The sequence below is a fragment of the Lagopus muta genome, chromosome 19, assembly GCF_023343835.1.
Source record: "Lagopus muta isolate bLagMut1 chromosome 19, bLagMut1 primary, whole genome shotgun sequence".
NCBI lineage: Eukaryota > Metazoa > Chordata > Aves > Galliformes > Phasianidae > Lagopus > Lagopus muta.
The window spans coordinates 3,329,513-3,355,997 of record NC_064451.1 but is presented as its reverse complement, the minus strand read 5'-3'; the positions used below and the strand labels follow the sequence as shown (position 1 = coordinate 3,355,997).

Genomic DNA, 26,485 nt, shown 5'->3' with positions numbered 1-26,485 from the left:
CTTGCCTCTTCCCATTCCTTCCCCCGCCATCGGCATTGCTCCCTGCTTTCGGGATGGCTGCAGGCTTGCTCTCAGACCTTCTTCCTACACATTTCTGTGTTCCTGCTTAGAAGTGGTCCCAGGACTGCAGGGATGTGCCCGCCCTTGCCCTGAAAATGATTCACCCATTGCTTCATGACCCCTTGTGCTCCTTCCTCCCTGTGCATTGCCTTTTGCTTGCTCTTGTGCTGAAGTCGTGAGGTGCTTGGGATGGGTCCTGTGCATATACGTTTGCACACACGTTTGCATGCATGTTTGCACGCCTACTTGCACACCGCTCCTTGCCATTTCCCCGCAGCCAGCTTTTGTCCCGAGCATTCGCCGTTCCCTCTGCAGACGCGCACTGCAGCCTTGTTGCTCAGCTGTGATACACGGAAGAGGGGGAAGAAGGAGACAAGGGCATTTTGATTATGATTATGGAGTTGATTTATTAGAATAATTTTAAAACACAAAGCCATCTGTGTGCCTCTTCCCCATCCAAGATTTATAAAAGACCAAACCATCCATCTGACCCCCAGCTCTCCCTCCCCTCCTCTTCCCCCGCCTCATCCTCGCCTTCCATTCTCCTCTGTGGCTCTCTTGCCAAAACACTTGCCCATACTTAATTCTCCTCCCAGAGAGACAATGCTTTGCATTCTTGTATTGGAAGCCAAAGAAAAGACAATTCTATTCTGTCTCTGCTTTGCAGCTTGGTCTGTTAAGTTGCTTTCCCGAGAGCCTGCGTTTAAAACAAAAAGAGATAAAGGAAAAGGCAAGTTGGTGCTGAAAGGTGCTGGAACATCATCATGTGGGGGTAACGTTTTCATTCACTCCACATATCAAACAGCCCCTGGAAGGCCATCCCCCGCCAGAGCCAACATGACTCCAGCTTGTTCCAGAGGGCTCACCTTTAGAGCGGAAAGACACTTTTGGACTCCGTCTCCCATGCTTTCTTTGCTCCCTTTTGAGGGCCTTGGCTCGAGCCCCAGTTTTCTAGAGTTGAGGTGTGCTGACAGATTCTCCAAGCAGGATGAACTGGTGGCTGAAGTCCAGAGCAGGAGGAGAGCCGGGGTGCGGGTTTCCTGGATTCACACTGGGACAAGCAGGAAGAGGCTCAGCCCTCCTCTTCCTTGCTGCTCTGCTTGGTGCTGGTCCAGCCTCCCATCCAAAGAGCTGCAGTGATTTACGCCTCTGGAGGATTTGCTTCTCCCTCCCATGGCCAAGTCTTGTTACCATTCCTCCACTTTTCCAGATCTGAGATGCTTTAGGCTTTTCTACAGAAAAACAAACAAGCAAAAAAAAAAAAGCAACAAAACAATAAATCCAGCACTAATCGACAGCTGGCATTATAACATTGGCATTATGACACTGTTGTCTTTCTCACGAGGTTGGAAGGTGAGCAGGTTTAAAACTTTGGAGCTCTTGTCTTTGTTGAAAGGAGAGCTAGAGGGAGTATTAGCATAGAGTTTGAACCAGAAGCGATCGGTTGAAGTCTGGGATTAGCTAATGCTGTTGAGCCCTTTCTTATTTACACATCAGGGAAACATTTTCCTCTGTTTCAGTGAATTAATTTTAGCTGGTGTCTAGCACTTCAAATTGCAGTGATGGTGGGAGAAGGTCGTGAGCAATGGTGAGCCCAATCCTGACCAGGGGTGTTTTGAACTCTATTTTATTTGTTTGTCATTGAGTACAAACAAAGGCTTTCTGTTTTGTAACTGTTCTTTTGAACTTCATCTTTCCATATAAATCTTATTTTTATGTTGTTAGTGGTTCCCATATGAGATCTGACATTTGTTATTTGATACTGGCAGAGAAGAATGAAACCTATTAGTGAAGGCTCATGGGTTCAACAGGATCCTAGGGAATAAGAGCTGGGGTTGTGAAAAGACCTGAGGATTTAGTGTCACTGTCATCCACTCAAGCTCTTGAATCTCTTTACTAACCCATTTCTATCCAAAGAATTGTCTGTCTTCAGTTTCTCTGGTTCCAGGTGTACACTCACTGAAGCTGATGACTTATCCACTTTGTTGTACACTAAAAGTGCTGAGCGTCCTCCAGGACTTCTTTGCAATTCCCTTATGACTGCTTAAAGGACATAGGCATAACCTCATGCATTTCTTCTGGAAAGAAAGAAAAAAGGAACTTTGTTCTAAGAGCAAAACTGCAGTGGCTTTGCTTGGCACCTCTTTGCCCTGAGGTCCCTTTGTGTTTCAGAGGCCCCTCCTGTTTGTGCATGCCCAAGTGAGAGTGCAGGCAGCAAGCAGCCGCATCTCCCAGGCTCTTCTGCAGGGATTGCTGTGCAAAGATCCCTGGTTGCTCCACGAATGTTGACCAAAGTGAATTTCCAGCCCACATTCCCATCGTGGGTGCAGAGATGACTTTTCTCCTCTTTTTTTTTTTTTTTTTTTTTTTCCCCTTCTCTTTCTTTCCCCCTCTTTTTTTTTTCTTTCCATTGGTTGTTTGGATTAAGGGGCCTTAAAGGGGCCAGACATTTTTTGTGTTCTCTCATACCCTATAAATAACCAGCACCTCTCCAGCGCTTGCGCTCCACCCTTCAGTTACAGATTCCGCTGTCTAGCTGCCACCACTCTGCATGGCCTTTCACACTCTTCCTTTCTATTTAATATGGAACCGTTATTAAAATAACAACAACAACAACAAAAACTTGCTGTCACCAGTTCCCCAAGAGGAAGAGCGGGGGAAAGGAGAGAGGTGGGAGGCGGGGAGGAGAGGACACGACCAGCCAAGAAAAGTATCCGAAGGAATGTTCTTCTCCCTCCCAGGTTTACAGCAGTGCCTTTCCATCCAGAGTCATCTGTTTTGTTTTCCTTCTCCCTCAGCCTGAAAGAGCTGCAGCATTATCATGTAATGTTGCTTAATGTGACCAAAGGCTTCAGCGAGTCGCCTCGCGGACCGCAAGCATAGCCCAAATTCCAAGGCAGCAGTGCCTGCGGCGTCTCGTTAAAGCTCAGGACTTGAAGCCCTCTATGTGTCCCACGAAGAGTTGTTTGGGGTTTTGTTTTTCCCTTTCTTCTTTCTTCCCCCACCACCCCGGGTGCCAGCCAGGGATTTTGTAACCACACCGGCGTATCTAGGAGGTATGCATGGAATCCTTCAAGGCAGTCCTCTGTGGTTTCCTTTGAGCAGCGGCCCACCCTGCCAGCTCCCACTGCCCCTTCCCAAACCCCTGACATGCAACCAGTTGCGCCATCCTCGGGAGGTTCACATGACTGTTGGTCACAGCAAAATTCCAGGGTTTCTCTCTGTTCTTCCTCCCAACACGTTTCCTGCTGTTGGCAAAGGATCACATGATAGCCCTGAAGATTGGGGTCATCTGTTGAGCCACAGAGCAGGTAGAGATACAAGGCAATCTCTGTCTACTCAGGGTCCCAACCCAACACAGGGAGTGAGATTTAAGCTTCTCTCAGTGCTGGAAGGTTATGGTGCTATTAAGTGCTATTAAGATTATGGTGAAGGAAAGTGGAGATCATCAGCTAGCAGATGAGCATGTAATTTTTTGCTCTACCTGATATTTTTGTACCCATGGGCTGTTGCCCATCGTACCACATACTGATAGCTCCATGGCTCTGAGGAAGACGTGCTGATGGTTTGCGGTTTTGTCCTGTTTAGTTAAAACTGCTTGAATGGAAGTGTGGGCTTGGGATGGCATCTCATGCTCCTCCCTGTAGCTCAGTCCCGTGTACATTTCAGTTGTAACTCTTTGGCTTTGAATACAGTAGAAGAGTCTCAATATGTGCTGGTTGTTTCTGTGACAGTTTAGCTGTAGCAGTGGGCCTGGACACACTAACACATTATCTTGATCTGAATAGGATCATGCAGGTTGGAAAAGACCTTCAAGACCATCTTGTGCAACCATCAGCACGTCCTACTAAACCCCATCACTAAACCTTGTCCCTTGCATGTCCAAATCACCTCATCAGGAAACAGAGCCTGATGTGTTTTGGTTCCTGAGCAGGGAGTGATGGAGCTGTGTGGCTGCTTTTGGCTGGGGCACCCCATGGGATGAATGTGTCTGTGGCATGGGCCAGTGCTGGAGCTGCTGGAGCTGTGAGGGGCTGGGGCATCTCTGGGAAGCCAAGAAAAGCCAAGGTTCCTCTGATGAGTGCCTGCAGTGTTGTGGCCTTGTAACACTGCCCATTCTAATAAAACCTCTGCAGAGGTGACGAAGCCGTATCTTCAACACAGCGAGCACTCAGCCAAATGCTGAGTCTCTGCTCTGAACAACAGAGGCACTGAGGCTCCACAACCAAAGTTGTAAGTTGGTTTAGTTTCTTCATACATTTTTTTACAGAAGGAAAACTGTATTTTTCCCAAGCTGCCTTCTTGGAATGGCCTGGACTTATTTGATCTGAAACTTTCCAAAAAAAATTCAGTCTGAGGCAGATACCCAGTGTGGAAAATTTCAGCCCAAATGGTTCAGGTTTGGCAGCACTGTTGGAGCAGAACATTTGGGCCTTTCAGTGCAGTGCATGGGGCCGTCTGCTGACACTGTGCTACCTGCAGGGCTGCTTCCACGGATGTCCCTTTGTTCCACTGTTAGTGGTGGGAGGAGGCTGTGAGCCCAGGGCTGTCTCTCTGCAGATGCATGGTGTCCTTTGTCACCTCCCTGGTGGCCATGAGATGTTTCTCTCCTATCTGTGCCACCCGCATGGGGACAGCCACACATGCTGATATGGGATAGCGCGCTACCACCAGGCAGCCCAAGTGCTGACTTCTCCTAATTCACCTGGTAATCCCTGCCCCCTCATTGGCTCAATTGGGTCCTGAGCTGCTCAGTTTTACAAATTATGACTTTTTTTTTTTTAAAAGAATATATGTAGAGGGAAACCCAGTTTAATGAGAAAGGTTGGATCAGGCAGCATGCCAGTCCCAACTGAGTGTCACTGCCATCTTCATCGTCATGGTGCAGCCATGTCCCCCTCCTTACATGCTAATTAAGTCGATGTGTCACTAAGTGTTATAAGTGCAAACTTGGGCAGCATTTGTTTATTTGCTGTAGTAGTGTTGCTTTTCCAGCGTTTGTTTAGTTTTCATTCAATGCATAAAATATGAAGGGAACAAAAATCGCATGCACATTGTATCATGTAATTAGACAAGCAGATGTTAATTAATATATGAATATCATTTTTATTTTCCAATCGTCTGGCTGTGGTTTGAGCAAACCTACATCCCGCAGCTGTTGCTACACAAGAGACAGTCAGAGCAAAAACAGAGCTCGAGTTCGTCTGCTCTATTCCCAGAGCACAGACCATTCCCTGGGCTGAAAGAGGAGACGTTCTAGGTTGTGATGTCCCCAGACATGATACAGCAGCATGGCATTCTCTCTCTATCCAGTGGAGGGCAACAGGGGATGTGCTTACAGCCATGTAAGCACATGGCCCTCCAGTCTGGAAGCCAGCAGAGCTGGGCCGATGTGGAGTTGCACCCAAGGCTTTCAGCTTGATCACTGCAGTCAGCTGGGGTTTCTGCTACCAGGCAGTGGTTATCTGTACGCCAGCTCTTAGCGTTCTTGGAAGAGACCATGGAGATTCTCAGCTGCTTTGAACAACCTGCTTTGGAGGTTGGCCGCACTCCGAGGAGGGGGTGGGCCCAGGGACTTCGTGGTCATCTGAGTGCAGTGCACATATTAGGCCACCACATTTAGCCTTTTGCTACCGAAGGATTCAATTCTTTATTTCAACTGGAAGGGCCTTGCTGGATAGATCCAGGACTTTCCTTTCCTCCAGCTCTTGGCCAACGACACCTGCTTTTATTGCAGTGAACCGGTTCATCCAGGTGTTTCTCCTCTTCCTCTCTGCAGAGCTTCTTAGTACAAAAGAACTATGCTAATGTCCATCTTCAAGCTAATTTGCATTTGTAAATATTAAAATTCATTTGACTTTTGTTACTGTAGTCTTCAAGATCTTTTACTTTCTCTTGGCTGACGCTGATCTGTCGGGCACTGATAACGCATTCCACTTCATTGGTGCTGAAATCCTTGTTGTATTTCCAGTGAGAAATAAGATTGGTTACAGGGCTGATCATTGAGGAACTCCACTCTTTATAACTCAGTTCCCATCACTCTCTTTTCAGCAGATCTTGTTTTTGTCTGTCCGTTACTCAGTTCCTTACCCAGTGCATAATTCTTCTGTTAATTCCCATCTTTTCAAGCTTAGCTAATAACTACCCATGTTGTGTCGTGGCTGGTGCCTCTTGATACCCAGATAAATTAAATGGTACCGTGCTCCTCATGTCTGGGGAATGAACTGTCTCATTGAAGAAATACATCAGGTTCGTCGCACACAATTTGCTCAACCTGGGCTTGCAGTTTATTCTGCTTGTCTCCATGTCATTAGTGATTCCTTACTGCGAAAGAAAAACGATCTATAATGAGATCATTTCTCTCCCAAAGCTACACCTGTGCCTTGAATATCAGCACAGAGGGCTATGCTATTCAGCCTCTTTGCCCCATCATGTGGTCCGGAGATGCATTGACTTTCTTGGGGCATCTGATCTTCTGCTAAGTCAACACAAAAGCCCGTGGCTTTCTCTGGATTGCACGACCCCCCTGACACTCTCCTTTTTTCTCCATTTTTCCTCCCCTCCTCCTCCCCACCAGAAGCTGGCATGAGGAGAATAACAGCAGAATCTCCCACATTGCTGTGGTCTGAGCAGGTTTCCCCTCACATTATGTCTAAATAAATATTAATAAGAAAAATGGAATAAGAGCTCATTGACAAATTCAGCAAATATTTGCCTCTGCCATCCCTTTCCAGCCACTTGGCTCCCGGAGGAGAGTTTTGCCCTTTCTCCGAGCAGAACTTTCAGGAAATAAACACTCGTTTTATTTTCTCAGAGGAGGAGGAAAATAGAGGATAGCATGATGGGGCCTGGAGCCCACATCTCACATTTGGTGTGCCTGGAAGCAGCTTCCAACCACTCACTTGAACAATGGCTTTTGTCTTTGCCTTCGTGTGACGCAAGCTATCAGTGAACTGACTGAGGTGGGTCTGAATTGTGCTGATTGAACCTTGAGGACCCGCAGTGTTTTTCCACACCTTTGGAAGGACTGCGTAGCTGAAAAACTCCCAGAATAATCTGAGTCTTGAAACCGAAGTCTGCACTTGAAAGACTGAAGCCTTGGTTCTGACAGCAACAGCAGGCAGAAAGAATAAGGAGAAATAAAAATGGACACGGCATTATTCCCCTGGGTTCAGCCAACTGTGGCCATCGTTGTTGGAAGGTATTTGTGGTGCCATCTTGTCTTCATGCTCAGGGGTTTCAGGGATGGCTTTGAGCCTCCCAGCTGCCACACATTGCTTCGTTTTGTGTTCATTAGGAGCACAAAAGCTCAAGAGAAGCCGCCTTCTTCAGACCAATGCTAGAGAGAACTCTTTAGCCAACAGTAGTAAAGATCTCCTGCCTTCGGGTGACATCCAGGTGCCAAAGCCATTGGGTCCACATCTTCTGTCCCTGGGATGCCACGTGGCGGTGTTCCTTAGCAGAGAGGTGAATTGCACTGGTTCCTTAACGAGACAGAGTAATTATTTGTTACAAAGGAGGTTGTAGGAATCTGGAGTGGAAGCGGCTCCCCAGGCCACCCCGCTCACACCTGAGCATGCCAGGTTGCTTTCAGTGCCCAGCACATGTCGGAGCCATCAGACCTGCTGCTGGGAGGCTCTCAGGAGTGGGACAGAGGCTGTTCTACACACGTGTGTGTGAGCGTGTATATATATATGTATAAAAAGTGTGTGTCTCTGTATATTTTACTATGCTAAGCTATAAACTGTATGGGCTAGGTATGAATTAGAACCTTATAAAATGTGTTTACTCATTCTGTGTAACTCAAAGCGGGGATTAAACAGTAGGAAAAACTGACCAGGAGAATTTTCCAAGCTGAAAAAGGTTTTACAGCTCTCATTGTGAGCTCGAGAGGGAGGTTTTTTGGTTTTTGGGTTGCCTTTTTTTTTTTTAAATATTTATTTATATCTATGTAGTGGGTTTTTTTTAGAGCAAGATTTTTGCCATTGAATTTTAGATAGAAGGAGAGGGGACAGCTGAGGAGGAAGGATGAAGGGAGGATAGCAGGAGACCATTTTGGCAGGCAGAGTCTCCCTCCAGGCATCCTCCTCCCTGTCTTCTGTGACAGTGTGCTTTCTGTGCCAGTGGCATCCAGGAGGGCCTCCCCACGGCATGCTGTGCTCCTCAGCAGGTCCTGCTTTTCTCATCTCCTTGAAAGCATCTTTTATGGGGAAAACAGAGTACTGCTGCCACAGTTCCAGGGGATGGAGCGGTGGATGCAGAGGCAGCAAGGAGGGGAGGCTGCACTGAGCATCAGCAGAGAGAGAGAAGGGCAGGGGATGGGGATGAATTGAAGCTTTACATCTGTTCTTCCATCCTCCTCTTAAAAAAAAGGCTGGACAGAGCACCAGGGGAACAATTTCGCCATTATCAAGTGAATCATCCTGACTCACTTCCAGCTGAGTGCTGTTTGATGAAGAGCAAGGTGCATGCCACCCGGAACTGTTTCATTTCTTATTTCCTCCCCTTTTTGGATGCAACTTGCTTTCCCCACCCTCTCTTTGGTCTCTTCTACCTTCTCGCTCTCATTGCTTTGGTGAATCATCTCTGCTTCAGGACTGCTCAGTTAGCAGAGCCTGACTCACTGTTCTGCTCTACATGTTGTTTCCACAGCCCAAGGAGAGCTGGGTTTCGGTTGTTGGGGTTTGGGTGTTGTTTTTTGTTTTGTTTTGTTTTGTTTTCCACTTCTTCACTTTATGAATATTTTCCAAGGGATCAGGGAAAGGGAGGGAGGAAGAGAGACCGAGATGGTTTGTTGTTTGGGTAATTTTCCCTACTGCTAAATGTCAGCATGCTATGCCTGATGCTCAGGATGGGGAGCGGTGGGGCTTCTATTTCAGGCTTTGCAAGGGACGGGAGAGATTCACCTTATCTTCCTAACATGGCCCAAGCAACGTTTGGGTTCTATTTACAGTTTTGAAGAAAAGAGAGAAGTGATAACCTTTCCATACAAACTCTGGGTTGGCTACCTGGCGCTGGCTTTCCTCGTCAGCACAGATCCTGGAGAAGCCCTGGAATCCATTTACCACTTGGCTTAATCCTTCTCTGCTTATTCAGGGAATCTGTCTTTTGTCCTTTGGGTTGAAAGATGTTGCACAGTTGCTGGTGATGACGTGTCTCCCACGGACCCAGCACTTCTGGGGATGAGGAGCATGCCCAATACCTGCCTTTGCCAAGGACATCTAGGAGGCAAAGCATTTTTCCCACCAGAGCAGGTCTATGGTGAGATGGGTTCCCGGAGGCGTCATCCATCAGGGCTGTCCTGGCTACTAGCAGCTCCCTGTTCCTGTGGATGCCAGGATTGATTTGTCTTGGTTTCTAGGAATTGTGACTTAAAATTCAGAGCAGAATTCCTTCCTTCTGTGCCAGTGCCCTGCTGCGTGCTTGTGGCAGGCATCCTCAGTGCCCGGATTCTCTTTAATCATTGAAAGGGTTTAATGGTCTTTCAGAGACGAAAGCCTGGACTGAATGTCTGGGTTCTAGCCCCAAACCTGCTGCCTTTAAAAAGTAACACCCTTTCTTTGCATCGTCTTTGTGAATATATACGTTAGTTACCCAGGTAATTCCTTGTTCATGAGCAGATGTCAGCTCTTGGATGCATTAGACCCAAAGGGGTGGGTGTTTTCTAGATTCAGAGTTTGGTCAGATAATCGCTTCTTCCTGACTTTTATCATGTTTGGCTTCTCCTGTGATGCTGCTTGGATAAATGGGAAGTTATAAAAGAAGCACGGTGAAATGACATGCCTTCCAGGCTGAATGTGAGGCAACTGAACAAATCTACAAAAATATTTAGAACTCACTTGTGTTTTCACAAGGTTTAACCTCAGTTCCTCAGACATGTACATTAGTTTATCTGGCGCATGGGTGTAATGGAACAACTCACATGAATAGAGCTAAACACGTGTAAATGTTTGCAAGATATGGGTTCATAATTCTTTGGAAATCATAGCAAACCAACTCTATTTTCCTGTGCAGTGGTGTTCTCCTATCCATCTCACACAAGTGATCTGAAATATCTGTAATAATCATTATGGTGTAGTTGTTCCAAATAGCTCACAGCCAGGATGCAGAAACTCAGCTAGTGTAAATTGTTATTGTTCCATTGACTTCAAGGGAGCTACAGGAGATTTTATGAACTGAGTATCTGCCCCCACATTCTCAAATGTTCAAAAGTGAACATTAGGGCCAAGTAAGAGGTCTGCTTCCATGCAGGTCTCTCCATCAGGACCAATTTCTGTAAGTGTTCGTTGGCTAACAAGCTGCAGATCTGGCTGCAGCTGTGTGTGCTGAGCCCTTCTAAATATACTGGTCCAAAGTCTTAGCACTAATTGTCTGTGAACATCTGCATCTGTGCATGTTGCCACTATTTGGAATAAATGGGGCTAACTGAAGAATAGTTTCTTTGAATTGATTGCCACTTCAGGCAGTGAACTTTGGTGCACGGTTTGGTCCATTTCCCAGTAGAAGCGTAAGAAGGGACCAGGTGGAAGGATAGGAAACAGTGATGATATGGAAGGAATCTGCTGAACTCACAAGTCCAAAATGTGCGAGATGAATTGAAGCACAGATCAGCTGATGGCTTTTCAGCATAGGCTTACAATAATTTGATTTGACAAATCACCCAAAATAATCATATTTGTAGAGGTCAATTGTACCCTGAACTTCTTCCCAGGAAATGTTCTTACCTCTCCTGCTAATCTGGTATTTGAGGCTGGTGGAGTGTCAGTGTTCATGCACGTATGCATGTGTGTCCTCTCCAAAGGCTTCATCTCCAGCAGACGAAGTCAGCCACTGTGGTTACGTGCGAACTACTGTAGCATTTGGTCATAAAGAATTGAAAATAAAGATTAGGGACTGTTCAGCAGAGCTGGAAATGAAGGAGCAGCCCTTCCTGTTTGGCGGATATCCCCCGATTTCTGCATAAACCATAATATACAAGGCAAGTTAGGATGATTGTGTAGTAGACAAGTTTGTATGTAGGACATAATGTCTGAATATCACTAGGGCCACTTAAACTAGGCAGTTTCATCTCGTCATCTCATCCCTTTCCCGTTCCCCTCTTTGGGGGATTGTAGAGAGCTATTTTGTTGACACTTGGCCTCCTCTTCTTTCCTCCTAAGTATTAGACTAAGGACAAACTAAGTGTTCTCATTTGCTCCTCATAGGACATGCCTTCCAGTCTAATGCACCCCAAAATGTAGTTTGCCCTCTTGGCTGTCACGACATGCTGCTGACTTGTGTTGAGATGTTATGATACAGGGCTAGTTGCTGTCTGTGAAATATCTGAAAGACCAGTTTGTGCAGCAGAGGAGTGACTGGGCTGTAGCGGGGCAGGTGGGCTTCCTGTTGGACATAAGGCTCCATGCAGTCCCTAGATGATCTGCAGACTGCTGACCATGGGCCCTGGGGACTCTAGGCCACTGGTCTGTTGTTGAGAAACCTCTAATTCAAAAGAAACTAAAAATGAAAGGAAAGCAAGAATGGGGATGGGAATTAGATCTGAAGTGGTGGATAAAATCCTCTCCCAGACAAGAAGTGTTTGAGGACAGAGCTCATCATGTCTTTTCTTTGTGTCTGCACAACTCCCAGCACAAATGGGTTCCTACTTTGCCTTGAAATCAAGTAACTTTTAACATGTTGCAGAGTCCAAAACTAACTCCAAGGGAATACGTGCATTCACTTGGACTCTCTACCATGCTAATGTGAATACATGAATACGTGGCTTTGAGATTGGAACTGGCTTATGTCTGGATGGCTCCAAGCAAAGCAGAGTCTGCTTGTGTCTGGCTGTGGTTGACCCTTAGCAACCCAGTGAACCCTGAGAAATACTGGAGGGCTCACAGTACAGAGTGAAATGCATTAATTCTCATTCTCCTCCAACAGCATACTGCCTTGGGGGAGATGGAGGAGGCAATGCATTTTTATGTGAGTTGAAGGAGTTTTTCCAAGGTCTTAGAGACTGACTGTGAAAGCACTGTGATAAGCAGTGTGTGTGGAGAGCTCAGGTGAAAGAGCAGTGAGTCCTATAATAACCCTAGAGGAAGAATACACTCATGATTAACCTTGTGCATCATGTTTTCAGAATGTTGCAGCTCATCCAAATTAAGACCATTTTCTTTCTGTGCAACTGGCTGCTCTTGACAAGAACGGTGCAAGACAGCCCATCCTTCAGTTCCACGTGGTTGCTGCTCATGCAGTAAGTTGTGGCCTTGGAGAGAACCAGTGAAGCCATTCATGGGATTTCTGTGGCACTAGAATGCAGTTTTCGCTCTTAGCTCAGCTAAAATGTTGCTCCTTAAATTCAGCCATCTACAAATGCAGCATCAGCAGAAGAACTGGGAAGCCCAGAGGAGAACCTTTCATCATTCTTGATGTATCTAGTAATGCACAGATGTGTGAAGGAACTTCCCCCAAATTCATAACTTAGGCAAAGTAAAGTCATTCAGAGAAGTGCTGTAATTTGTGCCATTGTACAAGTTAGCAAGTAAGGCACTAATTGTGCCTGAAGTTGCACAGAGTAATCACTAGCTTTTCCATTTCAGTGTGGACGACTTGTGTCTAGCCAGAGAAATTGGAGAAGTCACCACAAAGAAGGGACTTCTTGGATTTTTGGGCATGGGGGTTTAGGCATGCTCCACGTAACACAGGAGGACAGCGAGAGTGGGTGCTCCCAGAATGTGGGCAGAAGACTTTTCAGTAATAACTAAAGTACAGTCTGGCACACCTTGCAGGGAAAGAGATTTTGACATCCTTCCACCAGCATCAGTGGGGACGTTTTGCTTTTAGTGTTCTCCAAGGCGGAAGACAGGCCATCTGCTGATGTAAATAAGAGCAACTCTGATGCCTGAAGTTATGTTACACTGATTTAAATCAGCCCTTCGCCTCCAAGATGAACCACTTCTCACTGATTTCTCCCATCAGGAGCCAGACCCGGAGCTCATTCAGCCCAGGTATGGCGTGCTGGGAAGGAGCAGCCCTGCTCCCCACTCTCCCCTCCCCAGTACTGCTCCAGGCCTTCTGCTCACAGACCTCCTGATATCCTCCTCTCTTCAGGGGCAGAGCCCTGGAGCAAGAAAAGAGTGTGATGAGCTGCCCCAAAACATGACAGATTTGGAGGGTTCGGAGTGCCATTTGTTTCCTCATTTCAGGAAACAAAACCTGGCAAGAGCAAAGTGGAGTAGGGCCTTTTATTCCATCTGCTTTGCTGGCCTCGCTCTGGAGGTCACAGCCGGGGACAGAAGTCCTCGCAGGGCCCCATCTGCCTTCCCTGGGCTTCCTCGTTCATGCCCACTTGGGCCTCTGACATTCTACTCTGTTTTTCTTTCCTTGAAAATGGATAGGGAATTGGGAGCCGCTGTGCAGGAACGCGCCTGTTCCCTATTACAGCTCCACCGGGGCTGTAACACGATCATGCCTGCTCCATACCCACACAGATATTTATTTATCCATACAGGCTTTCTCCTTGTTTTCATTAAGTTAGGCAGAAAAGGTTAATCTTTCTTCTGCTAAAGCTTCAAAACCAACCAAGCTAAATAAAATATGATTTCTTTCATTTCTTTTCTAAAGGACACTCTCTTTTTCTTTTTTTTTTTTTCCCCCCTAAGTACCAGAATGAGGTCACAGTCAGAGATGCCACAAGAGTAAATTGAAAACAGGTTGAAAAAAAAACAAAAGGCAGAAAGACAGAGAGAAAACCACAATCAGAAGAAAGTGGCTGGTAACGTTGCAGGGTTGGTTCAATTCAGTCTAGTAAAGAAGCTGTCGAGACAGAGATGTTGGTGCCTTTCTGCTTTCCCCTTCGTGATCTTTCTAGGAATCTCCAAGGTCAATCTCAGCACAGGTCTCCTCTCTTCTACTCTGCCATTTGGATTCACAGCACCTCCCTGGAGGTGTGGGAGCATCTCTGAAGGTCCCTTTTGCTCCTCCAACCTCACCAAGGCTCCTGGCCCTGCTCTCTTCAGTTCAGTCTGGTGGAGCTCAGTGCCATAACTCCATTGCATTCAATAGGATGGATGGTGAGCAGTTCATCCCACGTGCTGCCTGAGGCTGCTGGCCCACTGGCACAGGTTGCAGTGGGTGGAAGCTGGGTTACTGTCCACCAGAGCAGACATCCTTTGGGTTCCTTGTTGTCTCTCCCAGAGCCATCACTGTGGCTTGACCTACGGCATGCCTTGGCGTGAGCAGCTTTGGGCCATTAGACTGCAAAGCTTCACGCAGTAGAGCTAACTCCCAGCAGGTTCCAAGCATGCTGTTATTTCCTTCTGTTTTGGGGAGAACACTGACTCACTGTGACACCACAGCTAGTATAAGAGTCATGTTTACAAAACAGAAGAGAGGAAGTTTGCCAAACTCCACAGCCCCATCTGTAGAAGAGGATGAGGCACAGTGAGGAGTTGTACTGGAGAGAAGGAAAATGCCTGGAGAGAGCTGCATCTTTCTGAGGGTCATTAGCAGAGCAGAGATTGGTATTCTAAAGCTGCCTGGGGAACTGGGTGCTTTGGGGCTGACCGGTCTTGGGAAGGCAATGGCATGGAAGAGATTCTGGCATGAATTTGGTGTATGATTAGCCCAGTGCTGAGCACTATTTCTCCACTGCCTGTAATCAGTGTGTGAAGTACCTTCTTTGGCTCTGTGAGCAGCACTTAATATAGTGGCACTGAGCTCCGGTTTGGTTTTCTTGCCATTGAGAAGTGAACACAGGTGAGGCATCCTCACAAGAGATGGTTATTTGTCCTTGATATCTGTAACAGCTCATTGCTTTATTTAGTGTGACATCAATTATTTATTGCTATTAATGAAGGGCACAGATGTCTGTCTGGTCAATAAAATATCTCCTCCTCCACAGAGATGATCTACTTAGCTATCATTTACTCTGCAGAGAATCTTTCTGAATTCTTACTGAAATTTAATAATGCGAGCAAAGCTACTCCAGCAGTCTAGAAGGACTGCGCTCCAGGGCTGCTCTGGGAGGCTGAAATCCTTCTTTATATTTGCTGGCGGGGTGTGTGAGAACACAGGTCCAGACGGGAAAGAGAAGCTCCATTGCTTTCCATCACAAGCTACTTATCCATATAATCCCTTTTATAAAATGATCAAACTCTTTCCGAAGAGATACTTAGGTTATTTGTCCTTCTCAGGAGTAGACCATCTATTCATCTCCAATTTACTTTCTTGTGCCATTACTGCCCATTAGCCTAAATATTTAGTTTCCATCTGAGCCCCTGCCCTGGTGGTGCATTCTCAGAGCTGCGTTCCTCTTCTTGCTCTTTTTATCTCTCCGCACGCACGCTAAACTTGTGCCTTTTGTTATCTCCCTGTGAAGCCTCCTCTCTTGCTTTTTCCTGTGTCTTGTTCGTGAGCGTGGCGGAGCAATGCAACGCGGTGCCCTCCTGCTGAGCCCTTGTCTGGGCTTTGTGCAGCCAGCTGGGTACTGCTCTCTTGCTGCAGCACCCCAGGTCTACTTTCACTTGGTAGGTTCATGGTCTGTCATCCTCTTGCAAGGCTGGCAAACACACGTGCTGCCTTAGGTATATCCAGCTGACAAGCTCCTGGTCTGTGTCTAGGGGCTGACTTGGTTTTTGGTCCCAGGGCAGTGCAGTGACTGGGTCAAATAAATAGCCAGCTTGCAAAGAGCAGGGTCCAAGGGAGCCAGGAAAGGAAATGAAGAAAGTGCTGCAATGAAAACTCAACAAAATGAAACAAACACCGACATCTTTAGTAATGCTGTAGGAGCTGCCAGACAGACTTGACCCAGGGGCAGGGTAGATGGCTATGAGTGCTCCAGAGGAAGATGTGGGATGCCCACAGAGACACCCATGGGATTGTCTGCCCTCCATGAAGTTTCTTTCTCATCCAAAGAGCAGTTGTTTGAGGTCTGAAGAGGATCAAAAGGTCTTTCCATAGTTCAGCAGCACACTCTGGTGCTGTTTTCTCGTTACGTGTCAGTGATTCATCCATGGTGACAGTGTCCTCAGTGACTTCTGGTGACAAGGAGTTCCCGAGCCCAACCCGATGTCATAATGGGAAGGGATGGAAATGAGAATTGGAGATGTGCAGTAGAGTGCTGTTTGTTTGTTTAAACCATCACCCCAGCGCTGAGGGACTTGCTGAAGGCTGTGCAACTTCCAGGCAGTGACTTTTGGGCTGCCAACCCAACCTGCCCGCTGAGTTGACCTGGGCTGTGGTACAGCCCCAGCTCTGGTAGCCAGGGTAAACTCTGGAACCTGGTGACAGCTGCCTGAAAAACGTTTGGAAAGAACAAGTCGTGCTGGGAGCATTAAAATGAATAATTAAGGCTTGGATTCCTTTAGGGAGGAAAAGTATTTATTGCTGCTCTTTTCTCTAGCCAAGGGGGACATTTGTTACTGAATTGTGTATCTTGAGACGACTCAAACACGGCCTGGGGGGGCTGAGGAGGATGGTTTTTTTTCTTCTACCTGGGTAATCCGGCCACACAATGAGGCTTTCTGGGCTGGGCATACCAGTGGGATATTTCTTACAGTCTATACCGAGAGACTAGACTTGTGCTTCACTTCAGTAGTCCTCACTTAATTTTGCTTACAGAAGAATAAAGGGAGAAATGTGCTGAGAAGGGAATTTTCCAATCTCTGCTGCGGTGCTTTGACATTTACATGTGCACGAGTACCCAGTGCTGCAACTTGGGCCCAGCTCTGCTGATCCCAGCAGCTGCAGCCGCCCTCTCTCTGGTTCTCCAAGGGCACAACCAGGGCAGCTGCTCAGGATTTGTACTGCTGGGTACCTTGAGCTTTCGGTTACACGGATGCAAAATGGGAATGGAATGCTCAGCATCTTCAGTGCGAGGAGCCAGCTTGCACAGCAGTGAATAATCAGGTCCAAAGAGCTTAATAAATGGGACATTTTCAGTTTCAGCTGGGTCGTGATCTAAGCGTTTAATAAGCTTTATAAACCAGAAGACAAAAAAAAAAAAAGTCTTTCAGTGGTTTTTTAATTGTTATTCTTTTTCTTTGAATGCCTGTAATGGGGCGAATGTCCTTCAGTGCGGCTGAGCCGAGCGCTGCAGCAGTCAGCTCCAGGAGCCGGTGGAGAGCACATGAAAGGGAGTGCAAAGCTACTGATTTCCACTGAATGAATAAAAAAATAAACAGCACATTGAAAGCAATTACATCCAAGCTCTATAAACGTCTCCTTGCTTGATAATCTCACATAGCTGAAACATATTTCACAGTGACAGGGAATTTCTGAAAAAGGCCATGTCCCTTTTTGAGAACTGGAAGTGCTCTCAGGGCAGGAGGGCCCTGCTGAGCGTGGGTATCTGTGCTGTCCCAGGGACATGGGGCCCTCCTTGGTGGTGGTCCCACATGTGTTGATGCTGTGCTCGTTGAACACTTTCCCAAGCTCTGACTTAGCACTGGGCACAGTTTCTGCTGTGGATCCCAGTTACAGCTCTTGGCCTGAATGTCTTTTCTACTTGCTTTGTGCCCAAGCAACATTCTCCACATAGACGTGGGGCCATTCCTTCCAGCTGGATGTTGTTGCTTCCCCTTAAGCTGGGCTCTGTAGAGATGTTCCTGCATTATTTTGTCGATGTCCAGTGGTAATTTGCACCTGTACTGATGTTTTGGTCTTTCTCGTCTCTTTGCTCTGCAGGAGAATCTTTAAGCTTTGCAGATGATTTGCTTTCTGGCCTTGCAACGTCCTGTGTGGCAGCGGGTCGGAGCCATGGAGATGTCCCTGAAACCAGCCTCTACTCAGTTATTTTCAAGTGCCTGGAACCAGATGGTCTCTACAAGTAAGGAAAGGCATGTGGGGAGGTCCTCTGGGCAATGGGATTACCTGATGGTTATTATCCTTTTTGGTCAACACAGTGTTACACCAGACAGTGGACAAACAGTGAGGCTGTTGCTTTGGGTGTTGGGCTCAACCAGTGAAATGGAAAACCAGTATCTGCCAGTACAGCACTGGAGGCACTGGGAGCCTGTGGGAGATTCCACTTACGTGTCCAGTGTGATGGGCTTCCAGGTGCGATGAGTTGGTCTTACATGGACAAACCAAGCTGATGTTGCACACACTGGTCATGTTCCTGGTCAGATGAGAGTGCAAGATGTCAAGGATGTGAGAGGGGCTGCTCACATCAGTTGCTGTTTGTCTCACTAAGACACGTGTACCAGATTGGAGAGTTCAAGCACCAAGTTCACCTGCCCACCATCCAGTCACTTCTGTAGGGATGCATGGTCACACCTATGCTGATGTTCTTAATCACTTGGCTCATCTGAGATAACACATATGAGAACATGAGACTGGATTTTTTGTTTGAATCTTACGAAGTAACTCGTATCCAAAAGGATAATTTCAGCATCCAACTATTGACTTCTCTTTCACTGTAGTTTGAAGGGTGTCTGATCAAGAAAGTAGGAGTAAGTTTCCATGGGAAAGAAGAGCACGTGGAGATGGATTGAAGGCAGGGACCTGAAGGCGTGGAGGAGGCAGATCAGAGCCATGAGGCAGATGCAGCAGCATGCTCCCCATTATATTTTTAATCCCCCAGAACGGGACAGTGGACACTCAGCAGGTGTGTGCTGTATTGGAGCACACCCATGTTTTCCTGTCCTCATTGCTGCAGCCATGGCATCCTTGTGATGCTGAGGAGTTTTGCTGCCTATATCCCTTGGCAAGGTTGTTGTAACTGGATGACCTTTGAGGTCCCTTCCAACTGAAGCCATTCTGTGGTTCTGTTATTAATGATTCTATCCAAAAGGTCCCAAAATGCTGAAGTCTGTGGGAAGGACGATGCCAAGGAATTCAGTCAGCTCTCTCCCATTGGGGATCTGAGATCTTCAGACTCTTCTCTAGCTGTGGCATCCTCTGTCCTGTGGGGGATGGCATGAGTTGGGAGAGTCAGAGAAGAGGAAAAAAAGAAAAAAAGAAGAGGAATAAAAAGGAGGCAAGGAGATGAAGGAGAGACGGAGTAAGCAAGAGAGAAACATCCAGAGCTTAATGTCAGAGCGACTGTAATAATTAAAACACATTTTGTAGTGAGTAATGAAACTTTTTATGGGACCACAAAAGCAGTTAAAGCAAGAGCTGGCAAATGGTCTGTCAGCGAGAACTTTTTAAGATCTTGATTAATACTTTCCCTTTGCCTCCCCCTCCACCGCCCTGAAGTTAAATATGTTGACAGCCTCCAAAGATGGCAAAGCCTTTATTTTGTATCTCTCAAGTAGAGTGGCGTCCAGGAGAAGGCTCCTCTCTCCATTTCGTCATTTTAAATGTTTTCTTGTTAAATATCTATAATGGATAAATATAATTATTAATATCACTGGGAACTGAATCGCTCTGAAAAGGTGCCAGGGAAAGCCTGGAACAAGTGCAGAGCTCGCTAATGACCCACTGCCCATAAAGTAGGTTGTGAGCTATCAGCGATTGCAGCTGCCAAAGCGCCAGGCGCGGGACGAGCTGCTGGGTTGGATGGGGGGTGTGGGGTTGGGAGCCAGGAGATCTGGCTGCTTGGCAGCCCACACTGCCAGATCATCTTCCCCATCTGCTGGGCAGGGATAATTGCACTCACTCGTCTCTTCGGGGGCTCTGTGATCTAAGTCCTGATGGCTATAGAGGGCTAGGAGAACTTTGGGTGGGAGGCTTTGTTCAGGGTTGTGTCATCCCTGTGGCCAAAGCCAGGCTTCTGCTTCAAGGTCTTGCGTCACACTGCTGTGGTGGGGACAAGCAGGGCTTGGCGATGCCCTGTGTCCTGGATTTGCTCCTGGCAGGTGTCTCAAGGCGAGGGACAGCAGCTCTGCATGGGGAGCCAGCAGGCATCAGTCCCCTGGCACCTGAAGGCTTTGGCCCTATTACTTCTGCAGAGACAGGGCAGAGTTGCTGGGAGAGGACAGGGTGATGCACAGATGCATTGGCTCTGTCCACTAGCTCATGCTCAGCAGGGCTTGGCGTCCAATTTTCAGGACTGTTCACGCTTACATGCATATGTACAGGCACACGTATGTGCTGGCATGTGTGGGGCACAGACCTGCTTTCTTGGCCATGCAAAACGTGCACACACACACCACATCCCCCTTTGCTCAGCATCTGCTGCTGTGTGCACCAGGACACCTGCCTGGACCAACACTCCTATGCTCAATGTGTTTGCAAACCCTGCTGTGCTTGCACATCCAGTGCACACACGTTTGCTCCAGTCTGAGAGCCAACCAGAACGTGTTTACTTAGCATCTGTGCATTCTCAGATACATAAGTACACACATTAAATATTCTTCTGTTCAGATGTCCATACAGTTGCGACACAGCATGAAGAAAGCCAGAACAGGGAAATGTGAGGCTAACACTCTGTTCTGAGCCCGCGTGGACATAACAACAACAGAAACACGGGCACGAGGTCACTTCTGAAATTGAATTTCTTCTGCTTGTTTCATTTGTTTTTGTGGGGAAAAAAAAATAGCTTTGTTGGAAGGCTCCAAGCTGGTATTAATCCTGATTGTAGCAGCTCGGCAGGGATCTGTGCTTTTCTCCAGGCTGGTAGGTGAGCACACAGATCCTGCAGCATTGGAGCTCTTCAAAAGCAAATGCTTTTGCTTGTTCAGTAGTCTGAGGGTACCACTGAGGCGGGGGGCTGTGAGATCATGGGAGTCTCTTCTGCTTTGTAAATGCATCTGATGTCCTGTCCCATTTCTTCTGTAGTACCTACGGCAGTTTCACTTCTGTTGGCCACTTGTTTGGCATATTACCACCCTGAGATCAAAGCCGGGCTTGCACATGAAAAACAAATCCAAAAAAATGCTCTACAAACAAGCAAACAAGCAGTCAGATTGATTCCTCTGCTTTTGAGACTTCTGTAATTTGAAAACACGCACTAACAAAAGGAGAACTGATTTCTTTGTCCTTTGCATTTTCAGACTGACAGACATATGTTTCCTGTCAGCCCTTTTCTTTCCCCTGCCTGTAGTACACTGGGGTTGAGATGATGGAAAGTAGTCCACTTCATCAAGGCTATAAGTAGCCATTGGCTGAGGTATATGGTTGATGTGGATGCCCACATGTGGAGGTTAAATTCAGCCTGGAGGACTGACCTTGCATAGCGCATGGTCCTTACGTAGTTCAACAGCCTACAAACCCAACAGTGCTCTTTGCTGCTGAGACAGAAGCTTCCCTTGTGCGTCCCACAGCCTCCCTGAGCCTCCAGTCCAGCTCAACTGTCTCAGCTTCTCACCTCCCCATCCCCTGGGTGCCTGGGGATGCCTCTTTGCTGAGCTGTACCTGATGGGCTGCCGGAAAGCAGCCCTGCCAACCCAGCACGATTGTTTCAGATGCTTGGGGAAACACCAAGAGCCAGAAATGGAACATTTGGAAAGGGAAATAAACCCCCCCTCTGGCTCCTCTATGGAGCTGCAGTCACCAACCTCTTCCCTGCACCACAGATACTATAATTATAGATTAGATTAAATCCCAATGTTTCGCTTTATTTACATTCCTGACCTAGCCTATTCATTTCCGGTGTTTGTGCCAAGAATCAGCACAAAATTTACTGGAAATAATATGGAAGTCATCAGGATCCCTCCCAGAGCCTTTCTTAGGAAGTGTGTTCATGCGCTGACAAGCAGCTCACATTTACCTTCCCTTTGCTGGCCCACATAGGGTTTCCCATGTGTGATCCCAAACCAGCCCAGGGAATCTGGGAGAGTGAGTTTCAGAAGTGTTGGGAAGGTGGATGAAGGTCAGGCCCTCCAATGGGATGGAAGTGGATTTAGAGCTCAGAGCAGCAATGCAAGGCTCCTGGCCAAGACCCACATGCCCTGCTCAGCCAGCACAGATGCCTGTTGGCCTGGAGGCCACCTCCAGCATGGCTGGGCTTAGCCTGTCATCACGCAGTGAAAACACTTCTTTTGGGTGGGTGTAAGGAAGGAGACAAAGTGGTTGAATGTTGGGATCCTTTGTAGCACTGAGAGACAGCGATTGCAATTCAGCAAAGCTGAACGCACTGAAGGAGCTGGCTCAGAACAAGACTGATTAATGTTGACTGACCTCTGCCGTATGCATAGCTGGGATAAAAAGTGGAATGGAAACCCTTGGTGCTCAAGTGTCTGCTAATGCTGGCAACAGTCTGCCGCTCCTTATATGATACTAATTGTTATTGTTGGTCTTCCGTCAGGAAGACACATGAATGAGTGCTGGAGAAATCAGAGACAGATCCCAAATAGCTCAGTGGCATGGGTTAAAACACATCTGTTACAGCCCTTGGCTGAGTCCCTCATGTGCACAGGAGCTGTGCTGCTTCACTGAATCTACCTCTTCTATTCCACATGCTTTCCAGCTTCCTGAAGTTAAGCAATGTATGGCTGTAGTTTCTTCTCAGGCATTCCTGGCTTGCAGAAACTCAAGCCAGGCAACTCAGGAGTTGAACAAGTGCTTGCTAAATCCCAACTTCTGACTTCTGGCTCTTCCTTTCTCAGCAGACCAGGGTTACTTCAGAACCAGGCTGCCCACACATTGGCTTGGATGTGCGTTTTTTTTTGCTGAAGTAAATCCAACACTGAGCAGTCTGAGCCCACGTGGACTTTGTGCAGATCCCTGTAGTGGAGGAAGATTGGTCCCCTGGGACCTGGTCTGTACAGGGAGGACAGAGGCTCAGCACAGTGAGGAGACAGTCTCTGCTAATGTCAGTGACATCCCATGCATGTTGGACTCTTGTTGAAGTTTCTGACGTTGATGTCTTTTATTACCACCCTGTTTGGAAGCATGCATGTATGGGAGCCATATGAAAGACATTCCTGCTTCCATCATGTCAGGCAAGGTGCAAGAGGCTCTTCCCAACTTCGCCATTTGCTCTGTGGGGTGATGTGAGCAGATCCCTTTGTCTCACTCACAATCATCTGTTTTTCTGTTCCTTTGGGCTGTGAGCTCAGGTTAGAAGCTGCTCTTGCTATGGACAGGGCTCTGAGCAACATGATTGAGCTGTAGGTGTTCATTTCAGGGGAGCTGAACTAGATGGCCTTTAATGGTCCCTTCCAACTCAGATGGTTCTATGGCTGTGTCTGTGTCCATCCCAGCCTGGCTGACTCAGAGCAGGGCCTCCAGGAGCTACTGCAGTGTGTCTGTTCCAACACTTGCCGTTGCCATTCTAAAAGTTGGGTATGTGCTTCAATCCTCCTTCACATCCATCTCCTAACAGTGTCCAGCTGCCTGGGACAGATCTGGCATCAGGAGCTGCCTTTCTGCTGACCTCTGTGGAGCCTTCTGTCTGTGACCTGCCAAGCACATGAACATCTCCTCACTTTTTGTTGGAAAAGCCAAATTATCCTTCCCAAATTCTCTGCTTTTGCTCCCACCTCGTGCCACAAAGAGAAACAGAACAGCCTTTGTTGCCTCCTGCGGCCAGCTCCTCCCCACCCTTTCCTCAGGACATCCGGATTGAAATAACATTCTTGGTGGTTTTGTTCTGAAATCTCTTGGCACCCAAACTCCAGCCTTGGCTGGGTCCAGGCCCAGTTGCATCTGTCCTCTGGGCAATGGGAGGACGGCGGGTGGAGGGAGCGAGGAGGAGGAGGGGGAGCCACAGCCTGATGGTTGGTAGGGAATTGCATCTGGAGAAGTGTGCAAATGGGGGATTCTTCCTGGAAATGGCAGTGGGGTGGAGAGGAGGGGTTTGGCCTGTTGGTCTGCTGGTAAGCAAATGGACCTCTGCTGTTCCACCTCTTCCCCATCATGAATTTACTCACCCCTTACAGTTATGGACTTGGAGAGTATTTTTATCTCCATGTGTAGAAACCTAATGCCACTAACAGATCTGTCCAAGTCTTATCCCAATGACTAATGGCAGAGCAAGTACAAGAGATGCAATATAAATACCAGCACAGATACTGCTGGCTTTGATTTGCCTCTAAGCTAGCAAAAATTGCATTGTGCTGCTGTGTTGGAGCCCTTTGGTTTGTTCTTCAGTTCTCCATGTTGCAGAGCACCTTGTTTTCTTAAGACTGGAAAGCTGAGGACAGTGTTGATTTGATTCTTACAGCAGTGTTGGGGTTTGGACCCACTTCCCTTCCAGGACAGAGGGATTTTACTGCTTGCAGTGCATGTTTCTTTTATATTGTACAGGAGAAGCGAGTCAGGACACGGACAAGTGGTTTTGTTCTTATTGACCATTTCTTAGCAGGGGAAACTGAGGCAGGAAGCAGCAGTATGCCTTGGGCTGGAGCTGAATGGAGAACCATGGGATGCCTTCACTCACACTTCACCCAAGCCCCTCTTCAGGAGAGCACATCAGAGAGTTGTTTCTTTACCCAGAGGCTGTGCAATATATTATACACAAAAGTGGGGCCTCATCTTCTTAACGTCCTTGGGTGGTCTGGGCTGTAGATCTGAGAGTTGACATCAAGGAAGTCGAGGCATGCCCGTGAAAACGCTGCAGACTTATTTGGTGTCTCACACTCTCCTTCGTTCTTGCCCTCAGTGTGTTTCTTTTTCCCTAGCAGAGCCAATCTGATAGCAGGATGACCTTTCTGCACAGCAGCAGTGCCTCTTTGCCAGCTGCAGTTCCCCCTCTGCTGCCAGGGCTCAGTGGCCCTGTAGCAGCTCAGCCTGATCTTTGCAGATAATTCAAGTTCTTTATAGCCTAATTCCAGCCTCAGGAGAAACAAAAAGCAGCTCAGCTTTACCCATAAATACACAACAGGAAGGATATGACAAGCTGCTCTGAGACTTTGCTGTTCGGGTACAACTGCACCCACAGGGTTGATCTGAAGACAGAGCTGTACCCGGACTAAATCAGCTCCCAGAGGCTGGAGATGTCAAGCTTAAAAGGCGACACTGATCCAAGTGAAAACATAAGGCTCAATATCCTACCTGTGCGTCGTTCTTTCCGCAGCCTGGAGGCTTTTTGCCTCTAGGATCTGGATCATTCGCAGTAGGTCTTTGAAAGTGGCCTTTGAGTTGTTCCTTGGGTTTGGTGATTCTTTCACACCAACGAGTTTGTATTTCTCTCTTTTCAGCTTTTCCTTTCTTCAGCTCCTTAGCTGAGTATATTGAAGGTTCTGAGTGCACCTGGGCATCTCCAGGCTGGTCGGGCCTGACCCAGATCCTTCTGCAGTGATAGGATGTAGTATTTTCCAAGACCGTGGTTAGCCTTGGGCTCAGATGATGCAGCAGGAATGTCATAAGGCATAGCCTGCAACCCCTCAGCTGCAGCTTAACTCTTGCTTAAAAGCAGATCCCACATTTTGGGAGCTCTTTCACTATGTGCTAAGACAACAGGAATCTCTCTGCTGCACGGGTTCACAGCCCTCACTGCCTGTCTCAGGCTATGTTAGTGCTTAAGTAGCCAAGTGGCTACTGCTGAAACTAGGTTTGCAAAATTTGGGCACCTCTAATTTGGAAGCATCAAAACTCCTGTTGACTTCTGCTGAATTTGTGATGGATTTGATTGGTGTAAAGTGGAGACACTCAAATTCATTGAGTACCCTGGAAATAGCTGCTTTTTCCTGAGCTTTTCCACCTGTAGAAGAGAAGTGTTAAAAACGAGCTGTATCCTCTGCTAAGTGTCCAGAAGGCTGCCTCAATAGCTGTTGACAGAGAGCTTGAGGAGATGAAATGCACTGACTAGAGCATCTCACTTGAGGCTCAGTGACATCATTCATTGTGGTCTCCCTGTCACTGTATGCAAACCGCTCCTCCTTTATTGATCAGATGATGCCCTTGCAGCCTAAGGCAAGAAGCCCAGTGTGGCAGCAGAAGGTAAGGATGAGATTCATGAGGGATGCTACTTCTTGGCTTTCTGTCCCGTAATCTGAGCTTGGCAGATCCTGGCTGCCTACTGCTCCAGTCCTTTGCCACCTTGGACTGCCAAGGACAGGTATATTGCCTTGAGGAGCAGAGTCCCCAGCTACACATGTCCTCATCACTGCTGCTCACCTCACACACATACACACTTCCCTCTGCTCATCAGGACTGAGATAAATTTGATTATACAGCAATATGGTTTCTGTTATGAAAAGAGGAAAGAAAATACCCAGGCTTTCACTGAAAGCCCTTGGAGCCAAAGCTTATGTCATAATTTAAATGTTTCTAAGAAAAGACATAGAGGGTGAGGACTGCTCTTTGTTCAGGGAGGGAAGGCTGGAAGGCATAGGAGTGCAGGGGTCCTTTCGTCCCTGCATGAGCTGGTGGAGCTGTGGAGATCTGCCACCATAGGAGTTGTGCCCAGATCAAGAAGGCTGCCTTCACTGGCGGATGGTTGCCAAATAGCTGAGGCCATTGTTTGGGCAGCTTGTTGCTGACCCATTGGGCTGTAGACCTTCTGGGGTGTTCAACCTTTGAATCAGAACCTATTGTTTTCCTTCCGTATTTGCTGCTCTTGATTTCTGCTGGGGAAGCCCCAGGGCTGTGCATAGAGCAGGGACCTGAGCAA

At 47.4% G+C, this 26,485-nt stretch overlaps 1 protein-coding gene across 4 annotated transcripts in view; it reads left to right on the top strand.

The window, feature by feature from the left end:
* Positions 1-26,485, top strand: part of ASTN2 (astrotactin 2) — a 264,246-nt gene that overhangs the window by 211,281 nt on the left and 26,480 nt on the right. For all 4 annotated transcript variants that reach the window (XM_048965614.1, XM_048965611.1, XM_048965613.1 and 1 more), the window contains one exon: positions 17,728-17,869. In XM_048965614.1, coding sequence (XP_048821571.1) covers positions 17,728-17,869 — 142 coding nt within the window. The remainder of the gene's footprint in view (positions 1-17,727; positions 17,870-26,485) is intronic.